We start from the raw sequence: 17,596 nt of genomic DNA, 5'->3' as shown, positions 1-17,596 counted from the left end.
TCAGCAGGCCCCCCCCCCCCTTCACGCAGGCTCACTACGTTTTCCACGACTGTCCAGACCATCTCTCCCCTGCGCCCAAACCCGACATAGGGTTGTCACTCCCGGCATGCTCTCGCAGTTGGTCCCCACCCCAGCCAATAGGGCGGAATTCCGGTGCGTGACTCCGCGTCTTCCACGGCCTTGTGACGTCACCCCCGGCCTGCGCGCGCCGCCGCCGCCAGGGCGGGAGGGGCTGTATGCAAATGAGCGCGGAAGGGACCGAAGCGGGCGTCACGTGGGCCTCCCTTGAGCCCAGCACCGAGAGTGGCTGGATCCCTTCCCCTTTCCACGGCCGCAGTAGGTCCCGTTCCTCCGCCTTTCCTTGTGCTTTGTATTAATATCACTTCATTATTCCCTCTTATTCAGCACGCCTGCGCACTGCACCACCCTCCACAGCACCCTGCGGAAGGGTCCGTGTCTCTGAGCATGGTAGCCTACCTGGTAAGTTAGACGGTTTCTGGAGCGTGATTTAAAGGCACCAGTACTTGCCGTGCACCGTGAAATGAACAGGGGGATCTGTCTGCTGAGGCGCGACTCTGACAAAAATCAGTAGTGCCTTTCAGCACAGATGACAGAGATAAGAGAAAAAATTAGCTTCTCTCCGTCTTCTGTATTGAAGAAATGTTCACACAACAGCGCTGTGCTCAACGTTACAGGAAGTCAAGAACAGTTAAGACTTCTGCTGTGGCTCTTGAGAGGGAAAATATAAACTATCCCCACATCTTTTTTTGGTTTTCTGCTAATAAAGTTTCATAGCTAAAACCGTATTATGAAAGCCATGACTGATTTTATGAATAAAAAATGAAGGAAAAGGAAGGAATTCAGGTACCTGAAACCCAAAAATCTGCACCGGTGACATTTTTAGTCTGCTCCGCAAACACTAGGTGGCACTGTAGAAGTAAGAGAGCATGAAAGGTAAATAATACAGCCATTTTTGCTAAAATTTACTGAGATTCAAATCTGTAATTCCAAACCTACTAGCATCATGTTCATTCAAGTCCATGGCAGTTTTGGCCAAAATCAGTAGGAAATGAATCTAAGGGAAAGCTGGCTCAAGAAAGGTAACCAGCAGGGCAGAAGTGCTAGACTTCAGAAAAGGCAACTTCAATATGCTCAGAAAATTAGTGGGGCACTGATGATCGGGGCATTGACAAGATGGGAATCCAGGAAGGGTGGTCATTCCTAAAAGGAGCGATCCTTCGGGTGCAGGAGACAATCCCATTGCACATGAAAGGGGGCAAAGGGGCCAAGAAACTCTCTTGGCTGAACTGGGAAATCCAGGAAAAACTAGGGCCAAAGAAAGAGGCCTATGGCTGTGGAAGCAGGGGGTAGCTACCAAGGAGAAGTATACCTCCTTGGCTCACACTTGCAGGGAGGCAGCTAGAAAGGCCAAAGCAGCAATGGAACTCAGGCTGGTGACAAACATTCATCAAAAAAACAAAAAGTCCTACAGGTATACAGGGAGCAAAAAGAAGGCACAGGATAACATAGGACCCTTACAAGGCAGACTAGGGCAATTAGTGACAGATAGGAGGGACAAGGCTGAGCTCTTCAATGAGTTTTTTGCATCTGTATTCTTGAACATGAATCAGGACATATCTCCCAATTGGATTATAGATGAGCACAGGAGGGAAACCAGCCCACCAACTGTTAGTGCTGACTTAGTGAAAGGACACTTGGAGGGGCAAGATGTGTTTAAGTCAGCAGGCCCGGATGATCTTCATCCCAGGGAGCTGAAGGAATTGGCCAGTGTCATAGCAGAACTACTGGCACGGTTGTTTGAGCACTCATGATGCTCAAGTCAGGTCCCAAAGGATTAGAAAAGGGCAAATGTGGCCTCTGTTTTCAAGAAAGGGAGGAAGGAGGATCCGGGTAACTATAGGCCAGTTAGCCTCACCTCTATTATTGGAAAAACCTTTGATAAAATTATTAAGGATCACATTTGTGGGAGTCCAGCAGGAATAATGCCCTGTGTCTGTCCATGGCCTGGATCCTGCCAGTGGGCACCATCCAGCCATGTGGAGGGGGTATGGGGCAGCCTAGTTATAATCCTGCAACACAGGAGCATGTTGCTTGGCCTCATAGAGAAAAGGGGGGCTTCACGGGGGTGGGGAAGGGGGGAGGGCATGGCTGGGCTCCATCCCAGCCCCATGAGTAAAAGGGGCAGGGCTTGGCCCAGCAGTGGGGAGAGGACATGGAAAGGGTATGGTTTAGCCACAAACGGGGGTGGGGGGAGAAGAGTATGGTCTCGACCCAATCCACCAATCCAGATGTGGAGGGGTCATGGATCAGCTGTGAGCTGCAGTGCAGTGCAGAGTTTGGGGATTGGGAATTTGGCAAGGTGAGGGTGTCTGTATTAATGGCCACTGCTCCCCTGTCATGAAATTTCCCACCCCACGGACAGGTCCGTGGGCCAGATACGATGGCTCCATGGGCTACGTCTGACTCACGGGCCAGAGATTGAGCACTCCTGCTCCAAATGATTAAACTTCCATTTACAGCCCTAATCCTATTGGTTTTAGGTATTTAAAAATATTTAGTACTGCATGTTCAGATCAGGCTTTCAACAAAGAAAAATTTTATACATAATTCATTAAATTTTGTTTCCCATCATGAAGAAGTTAAATCCATTGACAAAATAACTTGCTTTTATGTTATCGGAAGTTCAGTTATTCAGTTCGAAATCAGCTTAAAATAAATATCTTTTAACATATTAACTCTACGCAGCTTCTTTCTGCCACCTCTCCTTCACTTTTCAGTTCTATCACAGATCTTGTGAACAACAAACTTCTGCTACCAGTGTTACTGCCTACGGAAAAATACCCGATATAGACACCACTTAAATCAGTGAAGCCCTGGTTTGTGACAGGATCTTCTAAGTGGTACTGGAATACAAATACTTCCCCCTTCCTTGAAATATTCAGAAGCATTACTGCTGAACATTTGTTGAAAAGAGCTTTTGTGAGTACATGGAATGATGTTGAAGAGTATTCAAAAGGAGTAAGTAACTAAGCACTGAGTAGTAGGATTTGTGTGTCATACTGTTTCTGGGTTCCACTTCCTCAGTTTAAACAAACCTTTTGAACACAGCAGTAACAAAGTGAAATTTCACTGACAAGGTTGCATTCCAGACCTCTTGCTAGATTTATCTACATCCCATTGGACTTAAGCTAACTGGAAATGGGCCTGTCTACATGTGCATTAAAGGTACCATAGTAATAACAGATACTAACTCGATGTGCAGCAACCAGTGTAACTGTACAGTAGCACCGCCACACATCTTTTTAGTGATGTTAATGCTTAGCAGACTAATTTTACTGTGCATTAGCATGGCTTTTGCCGTGATGCACTAACGTGCAGTAGAATTAGTCGATTGCACATTTAGTGTCTTGCGGAGATGCACCAAATGTTATCACAAGTTGTTCTGAAGAGAAATAAGACAACTAATTCACAACTGCCTGGTTATCCACTTCTAGATATAGCCAGATTGGCTGAAATAATGGAGAAATTGCAGTGTCTGTCTGTAAGCTGAATGGGTGGCAGGCTTGATGCTCAAGGGCATCTCAAAATTTTTGCCCAGGGAGATGGGTCAAGTCCTAGTACACCACGACAAGGAGAGTGTCCAAATGAAGGGTAGAATCTGAAGTTATGGCCACTACCTTGTAAACCAACTGGATGTATAACAAATACCTTTTCAGACTAGACTTCTGTTAGGGGGAAGAGTTGTGGTATGCAAAAGGATGTGGTACAGAGGACCCTCCGAAATAGCTTTTTTTCTGCTGCTGGCATTAAACACAACTAAACTAAAAGCTGTTCGCGGAAGGACAGAACTGATCTCTAACTTATTTTGCTAGAACAGGAACAGCAGAGATGAAACAGCAGGAAACAAACTGCACAGCAGTAAATCAAAATTGTCCTGCATTCAGCTTTCATCAGGAACAAAGCCTGAGGTGAGGCAGCCAGTTAGCAGGTATTGGTGGAAACAAGTGCCCTACCCCAAAAGACTCCTAAACCTTGACAAAAAAGGTCCAATGAATTATTTAAAACAGTCTCCCTCACTTATTTATATATAAAAAAATAAAGGTAGTAGGAAGAGGGAGGCCCAAAGCAGACCATATCTGGTTCACTTACATGAGGGTTTTGCACCTTTGATGCCTGATCAAAGGTGAATGGGCAAGAGGCAGGGAACCAAGTCATGTCAGAGAATTAACTGTTGCACCTGGAACATGTGACCAAGAATATCTGTTCCTTCTTGTATCTCTTTCTTCTCCCACTTCATGCATTTTCTTTCCATCTGGAAGAATTCAAGAAAATTAAAAGATTGAGGAACGGGCTCTCTGATTCTAGGACTAGGACAAAGACAAGTCAACACAAGGAGAGAAGAGTGGTGTCTGTCAGTCTTATTTTTTTAAAACTTGCTTCTTGGTAAGTGAAGTCATACACAGTTTCTGACTCATTCTAAGAAGCATAGCTTGATGCTCTGGCAGCAGTGATTTTACCTATCAGTGATTAAATCAACTGAAAATAGAGTCCACAGTATTTCAGGAATGTTTATCCAACAGATTACAGAAACCAAAACACAGTAATCTGAGGGAACAAAAATTTTTGAATGGAGGTATTAATATACACAACTTTTATTGCTCAGCCCAACTCATTTTGAGCAGAGGGTTCCTAATTGTTTACATTTAAGTCTAGATGGAAATGCTTTCTTTTCCCCCAAGGGTTAGTATTTTAATTCTTTTCCTACCTTTGAAACACATAATTAAACAATATTTTCTACAGGCAGACCCTTCACTAGGATAAGCTACCAGCTCAGTAACTTCAACAAAACTATAAAAAAATTCTTTGGTTGAGTCTCTGCCTGTCACCTTAGCATATTTGCATTCTTAACAACACAGGCATGTTTTGAAGAGCTGAGTAAGATTTTGTTCCAAGCAGGGCCATACCGGGGGGGAGAGGGGGTGTGAATCGGGGTGACTGCCCCTTTGGGGAGCCCTGCGGAGCGGAGCACCAGCTCCATGTCCAGCTGCTTACTACCCCTATCCCCAAATGCCACTGCTGATGGTGGCAGCAGCTTCTTCAAATCCAGGCCCGTGGGATCGGAGCGGGGCCAGGGCCCCACACCTTGCTTGGGTCAGCTCTGGTTCCAAGAGGAAAAGAAATCATGGTCTTTATTCATGGAATTCAGTGCATGACTGAATGAAGAACAGAGGTTAATGGAAAGATTTTATGTTTCAGTCTATTCCTTTTAAAACACCCAAGTAAAAGTTTTCAACATGTAATCTGCTAAGGAGACCTTCATATGAAAGTCCTACTGGCAGCCATAATGTTGTAAAAGCTGACTCCTGCATAGTCCAAACAGCAGCCTGGTGGGGGACTATTGGGGTAGGGAAGGGGAAGAATGCTTGGAGTACAATGCTCTCTGGCTCCAACTCTTTCTTCCTACTCTGCCATTGCAACCCACCCAGTGAAAGGCATATACCACATAATATTTCTCCATATGGCTTTATTTTGTCTTCTTATCCAAGTTATTATCCCTTTTGACTCAAGTATGCTGAATTCCAAGACTGTCTCAAAAAAAATGTCTTTGCAAACTTTTGTGAGGTTTTGTCTTTGTAATTCTTGCATTTCCATTGAAGACTTAACATCAGCATATCATCCTATACTTCAGAGTAGATATAAACTATACTTGTATCCATTTGTGTTTGAAGCTGGAATATACTAGTTTATGGTTCCCAAGATAAACTTTCATTGACACCTGTTTCACTAGAAACATTTAAATACCAGGAATCTCTTATTGGAATCTGAAATTTACCCAGAATAATACTTTATTTACAGTTTAAGCAAAATTAGAAAAGTTATAAAATTTTGATTGGAGAATGCATTTTAATCTGATACTACTACTATTTTGAGATATCCAATATCTTTTTTATTGCCCTTTCTCTTGAAGAGTGCTGTAAAGGACATCTACTTGCTATAATACTGTCACTATGTTTGCAACAAATCTGAAGTACAAATCTGATTTTCCCGCATAGCAAAATCTCATCCACAATTAGGGATTATTTTTCTGCATAGCTAATACCATTGAAACCATCAGTGTACAAGGGTGTTTCAGAAAGTAAAGGCAATTTTGATGGAAAACCATTTTGTGTGTGATGATCATTTACTGCATCACATCACTTCTCTAGAGTCATAAATGATGGGTATATGTTTAGCAATGCTGCCATCAGCATTCCCTGCTACTGTTTAGTTTCCTCATTCAATGCACACAAAACAGTTGTTTAAAAAAATACTGCCATTACTTTATGAAACACCCTCGCACATACTGAGTAAAAAATGAGATAGGGTAAACTGTGTCACTAAAGAGCGCACTTTATCTATACTGTGGTCTACTATTGGCATAGCCTTACCAGTTCAAATATTCCTAATGTAGACAAACGTTTAATACTCACCATCATCTTTACAGTACAAAAACTTGTATCATGCATTACATTTCACAATTCTAAACAGAGTTAAAAGCTGTATACAGATAGTGTTTCATCTTTTAAGTGCAACCAACAGCAAGGTCTTTTTTTGACAAGTGTACAATGCTGCTACATGATAGTTTAGAGCAAAATATGAAGAGTACTGTAACCAATACTACAGGAGAAACTTAGCTAGACAGAATAGAACATCTTATGTTGAAGGCAGAATTCAGGGCAGTAGGTTTAGAACCTCATCTTTTATTAAGAAAGTACTATTGAATCTTTAATGCCACTAATATTAATGTCATCTTACTCACATTACTTCTTAGAAATTAACACCATACCTAGATACTGGTTCAGTTCAGGTCTCAAACACTAACACTATTCCCTATAGCACCTCTATTTTTTTAATTATTTTTTTTAGAAATAATCTCATTTTCTTTACTTTGTGAGATGTAATAGGATTATATCCCAAGATACTAAGGCTAAAATCATGTAAGATTTTCCATTTTTTTTGGTCTACCTTTTAAATATGTTTTCTAACAAGAACCTTTGAAACAAACATAAAACTATTAGAACTGCAGTGAGATCTCCAAGATAAAAACATGACAAGGAGAAGTTAAGTAAATTAGGTATGTACAGATGCATTTACAAAAGAAGAAACTGAAAAAGCACTATCAAGTTCTGAAGACAGAATTCAAATGTGGAGGGCTAAGAGGGATGCTACTGACCTATACAAGTGATTAACAGACTCAAACAAGGCGGCACCAAGCAACTAGGGATGTTCAGAAGAACAGACTTAAATAAGCATTTAAAAGGTTATGTAGTATTTGAAAAGGAAACAGTCTGGCAAACACATAGATGTATCCCAGTCATGTAAATCTTCTGTCCTAATATTTTACTATGAAACAATATTATAAGTAGTTTTATTAACAATTTAATGTCAAAGTGAGTCAATTTTCCAGTCACACTAGAAAAATTGTTATCCTGACTTCTTAACAACTTCAGTCTTCCTATGTATTGGTATTTTCGTTACAGCTTTACTTACCCTGATCAAAGGTTTAAATTTAATCTGTGTACAAATAAAATTATTTTCATACATCAAGGCCGACATCGTGGGTAGTCAAAGAATATGTTTAATAAAAAATAATTAAACTTCCATTTGCTCTATAGAACATCATAGAAAGTAATTCAATAAATTACAAATGACTTTTTAAGACGCTTGTTCAACTACAGAAAGCAAATTCAGACTACACAGAAAACAACTGGCAAATATTGCAAATGTCCAAAAGAAAAACTGGACTGAGACTTGGATCATGAAGCGTGAAACAAGGGATAGAAATACAAGGCAATAACAGCTAAAGTTCTTTTAGTAACTACCAACACACACTTTATCGTCACCTTGGATATCCTTTCAACTGTAACTTCAGTATTAGTGTAGTTCTACCGAGGTTTCCTTATAACCCTTAACTTTATACAACCATATTCCCATATTTTTAGTTCACTGTGGGATGTATTTTCCTCTTCCAATTGATACTGATTAAAAATAAACCCAATATATTATGTTCAAGTCTATACCAGCCTTATTTGGAACTGTAATTGCCTTATTACATAGAAAGAGCATCACTAGAATGGTAACCAAATGCACTTGACCATGATTAGGAAAATACTTTATTTCATAAATCTGATATAAATTAGGTTTTAGCCACAAGATTAAGGATTTATTTTGTGGGGTAAGGGTGGGAAATGATGGTGTTGCTGAAATGCTCCATCAACAAACTAATAATTGTGTTTGCAAAACTTTGGCTATCTTGTATATGCATTCTAGTTAAACAGAAGTGCTATATTACAAAAGGGCAAAAATATTAAATATGCAATACATCCTTCCATGATGAAGAACTGCTACCCCCTTCTCTTGGCAGGTTTTAATTTTCACTATTGCTAAGACACTGTATGAAGGGCCAAAAAATCAAAATAGTATTTGTGGGAAAATACAGTAACCAGCACAATTCAAATGGTATTTGTATAATTGTAATACTGCTTCTATTCATGGGGTTATTTATTTTGCACATAGAAACTTATATTTTATTGGTAAAGTTCTTGGTAAAAAAACAACACAGTTTTGTTTACTGTACAAGCAAGCAACAGAACTATATCAAAATATACAGTTTTTTTTAAATTCATCCCTTTGAAAAGCTTCTTCCATTATTCTTCTAGTACCTGGATCTATTCTCTCTGAACACTTGTCCGTCCTTGACTACAAATGAAATAACTAGAGTAAACTGAAATCTCAGTCAGTTTAAAACATACATAAGAAAGAATCTAGGCGTCTACCATGTCAGAGTAATAGCAGCTTCAGAAGAAGGAGGAATTGTATCACACATCAAATATTAGATAGATTTGATATAGTAAAGTGTTCTAAGGATTTGGATTTAAACAGACGTCTTATGCGCCGTTACTATGGTTTCCATGAATAACTTGTCTTTCTTTACTATTCAAAGTGCTTTTTCTTAGTGGGCGACTCAGCATAATATATGAACTGATACCCTACCAATGATTTTGGGTTATATTTTATATTTAGTCAGATTTTAATCTGTAAAGATGTTAAAACTCAAAAAGAGTTAAAAACCATCTATATTTTTCTTTACCATTATCATCTGGTAATTTGAGGAGGTTTTATGACATAAAACACAAATAGAAATCTACACAAACAAAGCAAACAAACAATTTTTACATGAATTATGCAGTGTTGAAAGGTCTTTTCAGCGGCACTTTACAATAGTTTGCCTTTTCTGAGTCTTGGGGATACTACTCCTCAACTGGGAAATTTTGTTTCTGTGGAGGGAGCCCAAAACTTTGCAAGGTATAAACTAAATAGATCTATATGGTGCCAAGTAGGAAGAGAGAGGACCATTTTTGTGTTAACTTCCCTTTACTGTTATCAAGAGAACACTAGTAATGAACAAAAATGGTCATCTCTCTCACCAGATTAACATGATCTCTTACAGGATGTGTTTAAAAACAAAACAAAACCTGAAAACAAGTATAGAAACCAATGTAAACTTCCTAAACTAACTCAGCTGAGGTAACAGGTAGCCAGTTTAATTGGCTGATTGGGAAAAAATTTCTTTTTTTTTTTTTTTTTAAAAACACACTTGTACCTGAATTGGAAACAGCAGTGCATCACAACACTAGAGCATTTTCATGTAATTAAAGCAATGGATGGTGATGTAGATTCTACAGCTTTCATGACATTCATTAGCTGCCCAAATTATTGCTGAGTTTTGATCTGTAAATTATAAGTGTCAAGGAGGCTGTAAAACTATATTCAAATTAAATCAATAATATGCATAAAGTATTCTGTGTTCACTGCAAATATATTAAATATACAGCTCTTACTGAGCATTATTTTCATAAAATTAACCCCCCAACAAAATTATAATGCCTTTTGTTGTAATTTTACACCATTGTGTATTTGATAGTACATACAAGTTCAGAAACTTATGAACTTCAAGAAATATTACATGCAAAAAGTCTCTGAAAGCAGTTTGCACTTCTAAACAAATACTGAAATGTTCGGTCAGCAAATCATTGATGCACTCAACACTGGGTTATTTACAATGAAATAATTAAAGAATAAATTCAAAATCAGTTCATAATTTAAGTGCGGAGTCTGGGGTCAGTCTTCATCACTAGAATCTGAATCCTCAGATGAAGACGATGTACTATCAGATCCAGATGAAGCATCTGCTTTCTCTGAACCCTCATCTGTGCTGTTTTCATTATGAGAGTTTGGCTCTGTTCCCCCTTTGTCTTCCTGATCTCTAATCCTAGAATTTTCCTCCTTTTCCTCTGTAGGCTTGGCTGAGCCTGTGTCATTGTTTTCACTGTTCTGTACATCAAAAATATTAGATTGGGACAAAGCTGGGATATGGAGATTAAGGCCTGGAGTGAGAAGCATCCCTGGGTAAAGTATATTGGACAAAAGTAAGGGGTTAAGAGCTAATGGGTTGGCAGCTGCAGCAGCAGAGGATGTTGAAGGAGAGCTTGATACAGAGTTTTCTCCACAATTATCTTTGTTTTGGCTTTCTGTCCTTTCTTTCTTGCCATCTGCCTCCTTTGAGTCACTTCCCTTTTTATCCTCTGACACAGATTCTGTAGATTTAGTTAGAAGTCCTCCCATACCCAGCAAGTTTGGTAATCCAGCCATCCCTGACAGTAGCATGGGGAACATAGCAGCCATGTTCTTAGCTTCTCCTCCAGTAGTTAGGCCAGCAGGCATTCCCATTAATCCTGCAGTTACTTGCAGTGATTGTAAGTTTTGCAGGTTTTGTTGCAAGGCCTGAAGAGTAGATAGATCCACTCCTGGAAGTAATCCATTGGCTAGGAAAGGGTTGACAGATATATTTGTTGCTGTTGTAGCTGCTGCTGCTGCTGTTGCCTTGGCAATCTCGCTTTTAGGCCGCCTTCCCCTCCTGCTTACTTCTTCTCGCACTACAGGCCCAGTGAGAATACGATCGAACATACCTTCCGGAAGAAACCCCTGAAACACAAACATTCTAAATTAATCTGAAAATTTAATGCCATAACACAAAGATAAAGATACAATGGTAAAAAAATAAATAAAAACTGTTCCAAGCACTTTTCTATTAACTGAATTTAGCACAGCAGTATAATTTATTAGGTAGATTTGCAACTGGTATGTGCTCCCAAAGTTATTCATAGCCCAAATCCTGCAATGAGACCTCACAGCCAGTCCCCTCTGCTCCCATGTAGAGCCTTACTGACTTGATGGGTACTTTCTGAAAGCACAGAGGATCATGTTTCCAGGCCTACAGGAAAATACAGAAGCCATCAAAATTCAAGATTTAATATGTAGTTTCATTCTGGAAATTTTCAATGTATGTTACTGTAATTTCCATATTACAATTATTTACTTACAAGTATACTTGTAATTGATTACAAAGATAACAGCTTGACTGACTAATGGGAAAAAGTGTGAGTTGTGTGTAGAACAATAACATGTAACACTTGATTAATACTTGTTAGTGTCTATTTTGCCTTGTTTTATCTAGCTGCATTTTATCTTGTTATATTCTCACAAGATACCAGAGACAAGCCCAAATAAACTGAAATGTTAGGGGAGGGTTTTGCTATAACTCTCTAAGTTCTGTCTAGTGATAATAAAGAACTCTAACTGCACGTTAATGTTCCCTTTAAAATTCAGTTCTACCTTGAAATTACCATAAAGACAACAAAAAATCACTTCTATTACGTCTCAGGTAATGTAAGTGAAGTGGACTCATAGCACTGTTTTCAGAGCTTTTTGTGCAAAGTAACTTCTCTCAAAACATCTAAAATGGCAGAAGCGTCAGTAATATAGTAATTTTAATAATGAAAATCCAAACTTCTTGAGTCTTAAGGTAAGAACTGTATTAAGTGAGTGACACTTTCCATATCAATGTAGTGAAGAGAAGCCCTCAAATTTTGTTATTTTAATCTAAATTTTAAGTCATTTTTTTGTAAATTACAGAATTTGTGGTTTTGTTGTTGAAACAAACACATCTTAGATTATTCTTTTCTACCAATCTGCTTACTAATCAAACAAATGGGCAAAGTTTAAATGGCTGCTTAAATCATTATCACAAATCTGTGTGTTTTATGTAAGAATTTGAAATATAGTCTTGAAGTTCATTAAACCTAGCCTAGAGAAAAACTATCCAATTGAGTCACTGGAAAAGGGGAATCCAGTTTCTTCCGTCACACTTTTGGCTGGTATCTCATACAGCAGAGCACCAAACAGGATTGCAATAATGATACTGAAGCAGGACAAACTTCTCCAAAACAGCACACACAGAAGGAGACAGAAGCCATAAAAAACAGTAAAGTTTTAAAATTGGTTTATGTGATTTAGAAATCTATGATATATTTTGCAAAACATACAAATGTCATTTTTGAGAAGCAGACTTTGGTGTTTTTGAAAACTTTGCTATCCCTACTTTTAAAGTCAGGCCACTCCATAATAGTATTATATTCATTTAACTGAACAAGGGAAGATACATGATGACTTGATCACAATTTTTCAATACATTAATGTCATCCCCCTACTGGAATCTCCTTAAACGTAATATAAAATTTTGGCCTAAAATATTATTAATAATTAATAAAATAACACTATACAACTACAACACCACCACAGCTATTTTAATATTTTGTTTGCAAGTTTGACCAGTAGCCCTTAAATCAAGTTTTTCATTTTTCTTGGGCAAGTAACTTTTTTTTGAAAGTGCAATTAAAATCATCATTGTGGTATATGAAGAATAAATCTGATTTTTCACTATTAGCTGATAAAGAGAAGCTTTTCTGAGAGCCTCAAAATCTGCATGAAACAGCTGCCAAACTGTAAAACTGAAACTGATATCTGTCTCTCCCACTGTATTTATATTATATCTTAAAAACCACAAGACTTCATATCATAGATCATGATAATTTGAACTCTGTAAATACTCACAGATTGTTTTACAACCTCTCCCCACTCAGGAGCTACTCCATATTCTGGATTTTCTTTTAAGAATCTGCATAAATCCTTCAGTGGTGGGGCAAAGGCACCTCCCACCTAAAAGTTAAAAGGTTACATTTGTCAAGAAACACACCTTGGGTTATGCTGGATTCTCCTGCTTTTATACCATAATTTCATTAGCATATTTTCAAAAAAATTAAAATATCATCTAACAGCATTAAAAAGCAAAGCAGCAAGTCACATTTATCATTTCTTTCTGTCATAATATACTAAAATACATACTTTTAATTTGTACACGTCAGTGGCCATCACACTTTCACACAGCAACTTCAATATCTGACAATCTGAATAATGTAAGATTTAGTATAAATGCCAGGATTTATTTTGTGTGACTGCTGAAATGGAATAGTGTTGTCCTGATAAAGAACACATGAATAATAGCAGTCAGAACTTTTAAAAGAAAGTTCATATTCTAGTTTTGTTTTTTTAAATGTTTATTTTTTGCTGGGTGAATCAATGCTATTCTGTCATTCTTGCTGCTTGCTAAAGCCTGAATACTCTTTTCAGCACACACTACTTATTGTCTAAAAAGAAGTGCCATTTCTGGCAAAATGAACTTTCTCTTCTTGTATTTTCTCACAAAATAAGACTGAGTTAAGTTTGCTAGACAGCATGTACTTGAAAGATTTCCACCAATGCAAAAAGCAAAGGAATATGCATATAAGTCTCCCCAAATTCCTGTCATCATCTCTCCTCCCCTGTTTTAACTCTATGCAATAGAGAGGGGTAGAAGCATCAGAACTTGGCCTTGGCCAGGCCTGAATGGAAGCAGCAGAGAGAAGAGATGTTCCATGTACCTTCCAATACAAGCCCCATTTTAAAATTCTTACTTCCCTAACCTCCACATAACTCTTAACCCTCTAACACAGGTCATCAGCTTACTTGGCTCCCAATTTTGCTGCTGAATGGAGACCTAAGAGAATCAGAAAGGGGATGAAGAGAAAAGTTGGAATAGTCAGGTCCCTGTCTCACTGTACCCTTGCAGTCCACCTCTCTCTGGGCTCAACAATAGCTCAGGCCTTAAGCCTGCCTCTGGCAGGGCTCATGGCTATTGTGTGCCCCAAAGGCACTAATGGGATCTCCATAAACTGCTCTTTATAGTCCCAACCCAAACCACTGGCTTAAAGGTAGTGTAAACATAATCCCCTGGGCTACAACATAACAGAGCCCCACTATTTCTGCAGGCAGCAAAGTGGTCATGTTTTTAAGGCGCTGGTCGCCCTCCCCAGTGGCGCCCCCCGCCCCCGCGGTTTTAAGCCTTTAACCTTTTAAACTTTTAGCCTTTTAACCGCAAAGACGACCGGCGAATGCCAAGCATCAAGAAGACTTCCCTATCCACGTTTTATTAGTTGATGTCATCAAGCGCTGGTTGCCAACCGCAGCAGCAGAGGTGGCCAGCTTGGATCTGCCCCCTGCCAGGGTGGCTACTTCTGGACTGTCTCTGGAACCCCACACGGGGTCCGGAGGCCTTCATGCACTGCCGGCCACCATCTGATGGCAGCCTACAGCTATCAGCGGGCACCACTGTGTACCTGAGGACATCAAATAGTCCCCTGCAGCTGCCAAGGGGAGACTCCCTTGCCAGCCCCAGCCTTGGGCTTGTATGTTCCCAGGGCCCTGCCTACTTCTGGTCAGCTGATCGCCTATAGGTTCCTGCTAATTATTCCATTAAGCTTGTTGCCCTGGAGACCTGCAGCTGCTGCTTAGCCTGCAGTGTTCCCTGGCTGAGCTATTATCTTAGAGAAACAAGGACCCCCAGGCTCTCTGTTGCAACATGTTTTGACACAAAACCTCTTAAAGGTCTCCCTACAGAACTGAGGTACACAGCTGAACCTCAGATCCACAGCAATGCTCATCACTGCTCTAACCCCAAGGTCTCATTATAGTCACCTTGCATATTGTCATTTGCTTTCCCAAAAGCCCAGTTTAGTTTCTTCATACCTTTCCCAGGCTCTGATTAATCTTCTTACACAGCTACATTTTTGTTTGGCTCTCCCCAGTACAGTCTCCTGTTACTCTACTACACAGCCTTAAACACTTCACTTGTAAGGAATATAATGGTAAACCAGAAATGAATGTGGCAGTTTGAAAGCAAATCACGTCCCATTTAAGCTACTGCAGCAGTCAATGTTGTATTGGTGCACAACAACCTGTTTGATTAATGAATTTTTTTTCAAAGTGTGCCTGAAATGGAACCAGGAATTATGCACCATATCTAGAGTGTGGGGGGACCATGGGTGCTGACTGAGAACTATTAAAAAAATGTGTGTAAAACCAGGCAAAGTTTCAAGGGGAATATTATTTTAAAGTGTTTCTTTTGCAAAACTGTGCAATCTTTTTGCTAAGACAGAGAATGAAACCTTCTGAAAAAATGTGACAAATTAGGAGAGCAAAACAAAAGGATATGTCATGCTGTAAATTTGCATCTCAACACAGTCATAATTATAGAATCAACTGCTAACGCACTTCCCTATTTTGCTTAATCTTCCTCTTGGACTTATCTGTCTTTGATTAAAGTACACACTTGATAAGAGATATTAAAAGAGCTATGATGGGTTATTCTTTTGACAGGTGACACCCAAAGGGCTAGTGAATGGTGCTCCTTGGTCTCTGCCAGGCAGCACTGAAGCAGCAACAACATAGGGGTCTCCTAATGCTAAATGATTACAACTTTCAGATGAAGTGATATTTAAAATTAGCATCTTGACCAGTCATGCTCTAGCAATATTTATAGAAGTAGAAGTGTAAACTGGTCCTAGCCAAATTCTACTTGGGTAACCACAGTCTACCTAAAATTGATTTCAGTCAGGTAGGGCATTCTTTTTCTATCTTAAGAACAGCTGATCAATGCTTCTAGTAACTTTAGGCAGTTGTTAGACTGCAGTGTTAGGAGAAAAAGTTTCTATACATAGTCTATAATATCCTTGAGTTTCTTCTACAGGAAAAGTGCAATATAACTGCAATATAACTGCAGTTGTACATAAATACTTTAATTTTAAAAATAGAAACCACTAATTGAAAGCACCCCAAAACTTAAAAAGCATTGGCTCTTGAGAAGGGGTCATATGATTTTACAATTTTAAAACTGCCTTGTGCCTTCTCTTTTATACCTTCTAGCCTAAGAAGACCATTCACCAGCTAAAAGAAATCTTTAATTACTAGCAAATTGCCTGTCAAGAATGATGGGTGAGGATGGAGCCCTGTGTCCACTCCATCCTTGTCTGGGCAGGTTCTCCGCTTTCCCCCCTGCTACTTGGGGTTTGGCCCTGTTCCCCGCTCCGCTGGGCCTAGGCCTGCTCCTCCCCTCTCCCCCTCCTCGATGCGTCAGCCCTGGCTGGGCCCACTCTTCCTTTCCCCTGGCTGTTGCCATTGCTTCCAGGGAGCAGGGTCAAGGGTAGGCGAGGCCAGTGGCACTGGCCTTGCCTTGCCCCCCCCCCCGCTCTGCCACCCTCCCCCCCTGTCTGGAATGCTCATTGAGCACTCTGATTGCTTGTTTCAGATAACCAATCAGAGTGCGAATAAAGCCTTACAGACAAACAAAGGCTTTTATAATACTAGAATACTGTAAAATGTCTAGCTGGGCAAGAGGAGAACGTGCTGTGTTGGAATAGGCAGAGCTGCCCTGGGGCAGCTGCAAAAGCACCACTGACTGGAGAATGGATACTTGCACCTCTTGAGTTGGAGTGGGCTTTTTTCCTCAACCCCAATTCTTGCAGTTGCTTGCTGCCTCATCCAGCCCATTCCAGCCCAGCATACTGCTCAAGTCTAACAGTTTCCCCTACATGCTCCTAGAAGGCTGTAACCATCTCAAATTCTACCTACATTCTTTTGTGCGAGTGACACGGCCTGTTTAATGATAGGCTGTTCAAATCACAAGGATTTCTGCATCCAGACAGGAGTACTTGGATCTAGGGAGCCTACACAAAAACTAATTTTCTCTTATTTTTAACCAAAGCAGGAGGCAGCAGGACTAGACAAGCTTCTAATAAATTCATTTTATGGAAATGTGCATGTTTTCCTTAAAAGTATTAAATATTTGTGATATGAAAACTTTTCCAACTTAACTCAATCCATTCTAAAAGCATTACATTTGTCTTTGTTAAGTCATGTCTGGCAGGGATGACATAACACCTTTCCAGAAAGGGTAATTCATTATTCTAATATTATAAAACCCTTAGTCTGTCTGTCTGTAATACTTTATCTGCATTCTGATTGGTTGTCTGAAACAACTTATCAGAGTGCTCCAAGAGCATTCTGGACAGAAGGCGGTGATGCCGGTGTGGCAGAATGCCACCATGATGGCAGGGTACTGCTTACAGCGGCTACAGCAGGAGTGAGGCCAGCACCAGTGGACTCACCCTCTGTGGCCCTGTTCCCTGCAGGCAGTGGCACAGGGCGCTGGCCAAGGAGGATGGAGGGGACAGCGGGGCAAGGTCCCCTCCCCTCCCCCCTGGGAGACGGCAGTGGTGCAGGGTGGTGGTGCTCTGTACCCACCTACCCACCCCTCCCCCTC

The 17,596-nt window shown here is 40.0% G+C and overlaps 1 protein-coding gene across 6 annotated transcripts in view; it reads right to left on the bottom strand.

The window, feature by feature from the left end:
- Positions 1–7,621: 7,621 nt before the first annotated feature.
- The window catches only part of CHD9 (chromodomain helicase DNA binding protein 9), a 214,656-nt gene continuing 204,681 nt past the window's right edge, over positions 7,622–17,596 (bottom strand). For all 6 annotated transcript variants that reach the window (XM_019505708.1, XM_019505710.1, XM_019505711.1 and 3 more), the window contains 2 exons: positions 13,015–13,119; positions 7,622–11,046 (listed from right to left, as the gene is read on the bottom strand). In XM_019505708.1, coding sequence (XP_019361253.1) covers positions 10,183–11,046; positions 13,015–13,119 — 969 coding nt within the window. In that variant the 3' untranslated portion in view covers positions 7,622–10,182. The remainder of the gene's footprint in view (positions 11,047–13,014; positions 13,120–17,596) is intronic.

This window comes from Gavialis gangeticus, unplaced genomic scaffold (genome assembly GCF_001723915.1).
Source record: "Gavialis gangeticus isolate Ggan-Ray unplaced genomic scaffold, GavGan_comp1, whole genome shotgun sequence".
Taxonomy (NCBI): Eukaryota; Metazoa; Chordata; order Crocodylia; family Gavialidae; genus Gavialis; species Gavialis gangeticus.
This window is presented reverse-complemented; position numbering and strand designations above follow the sequence as displayed.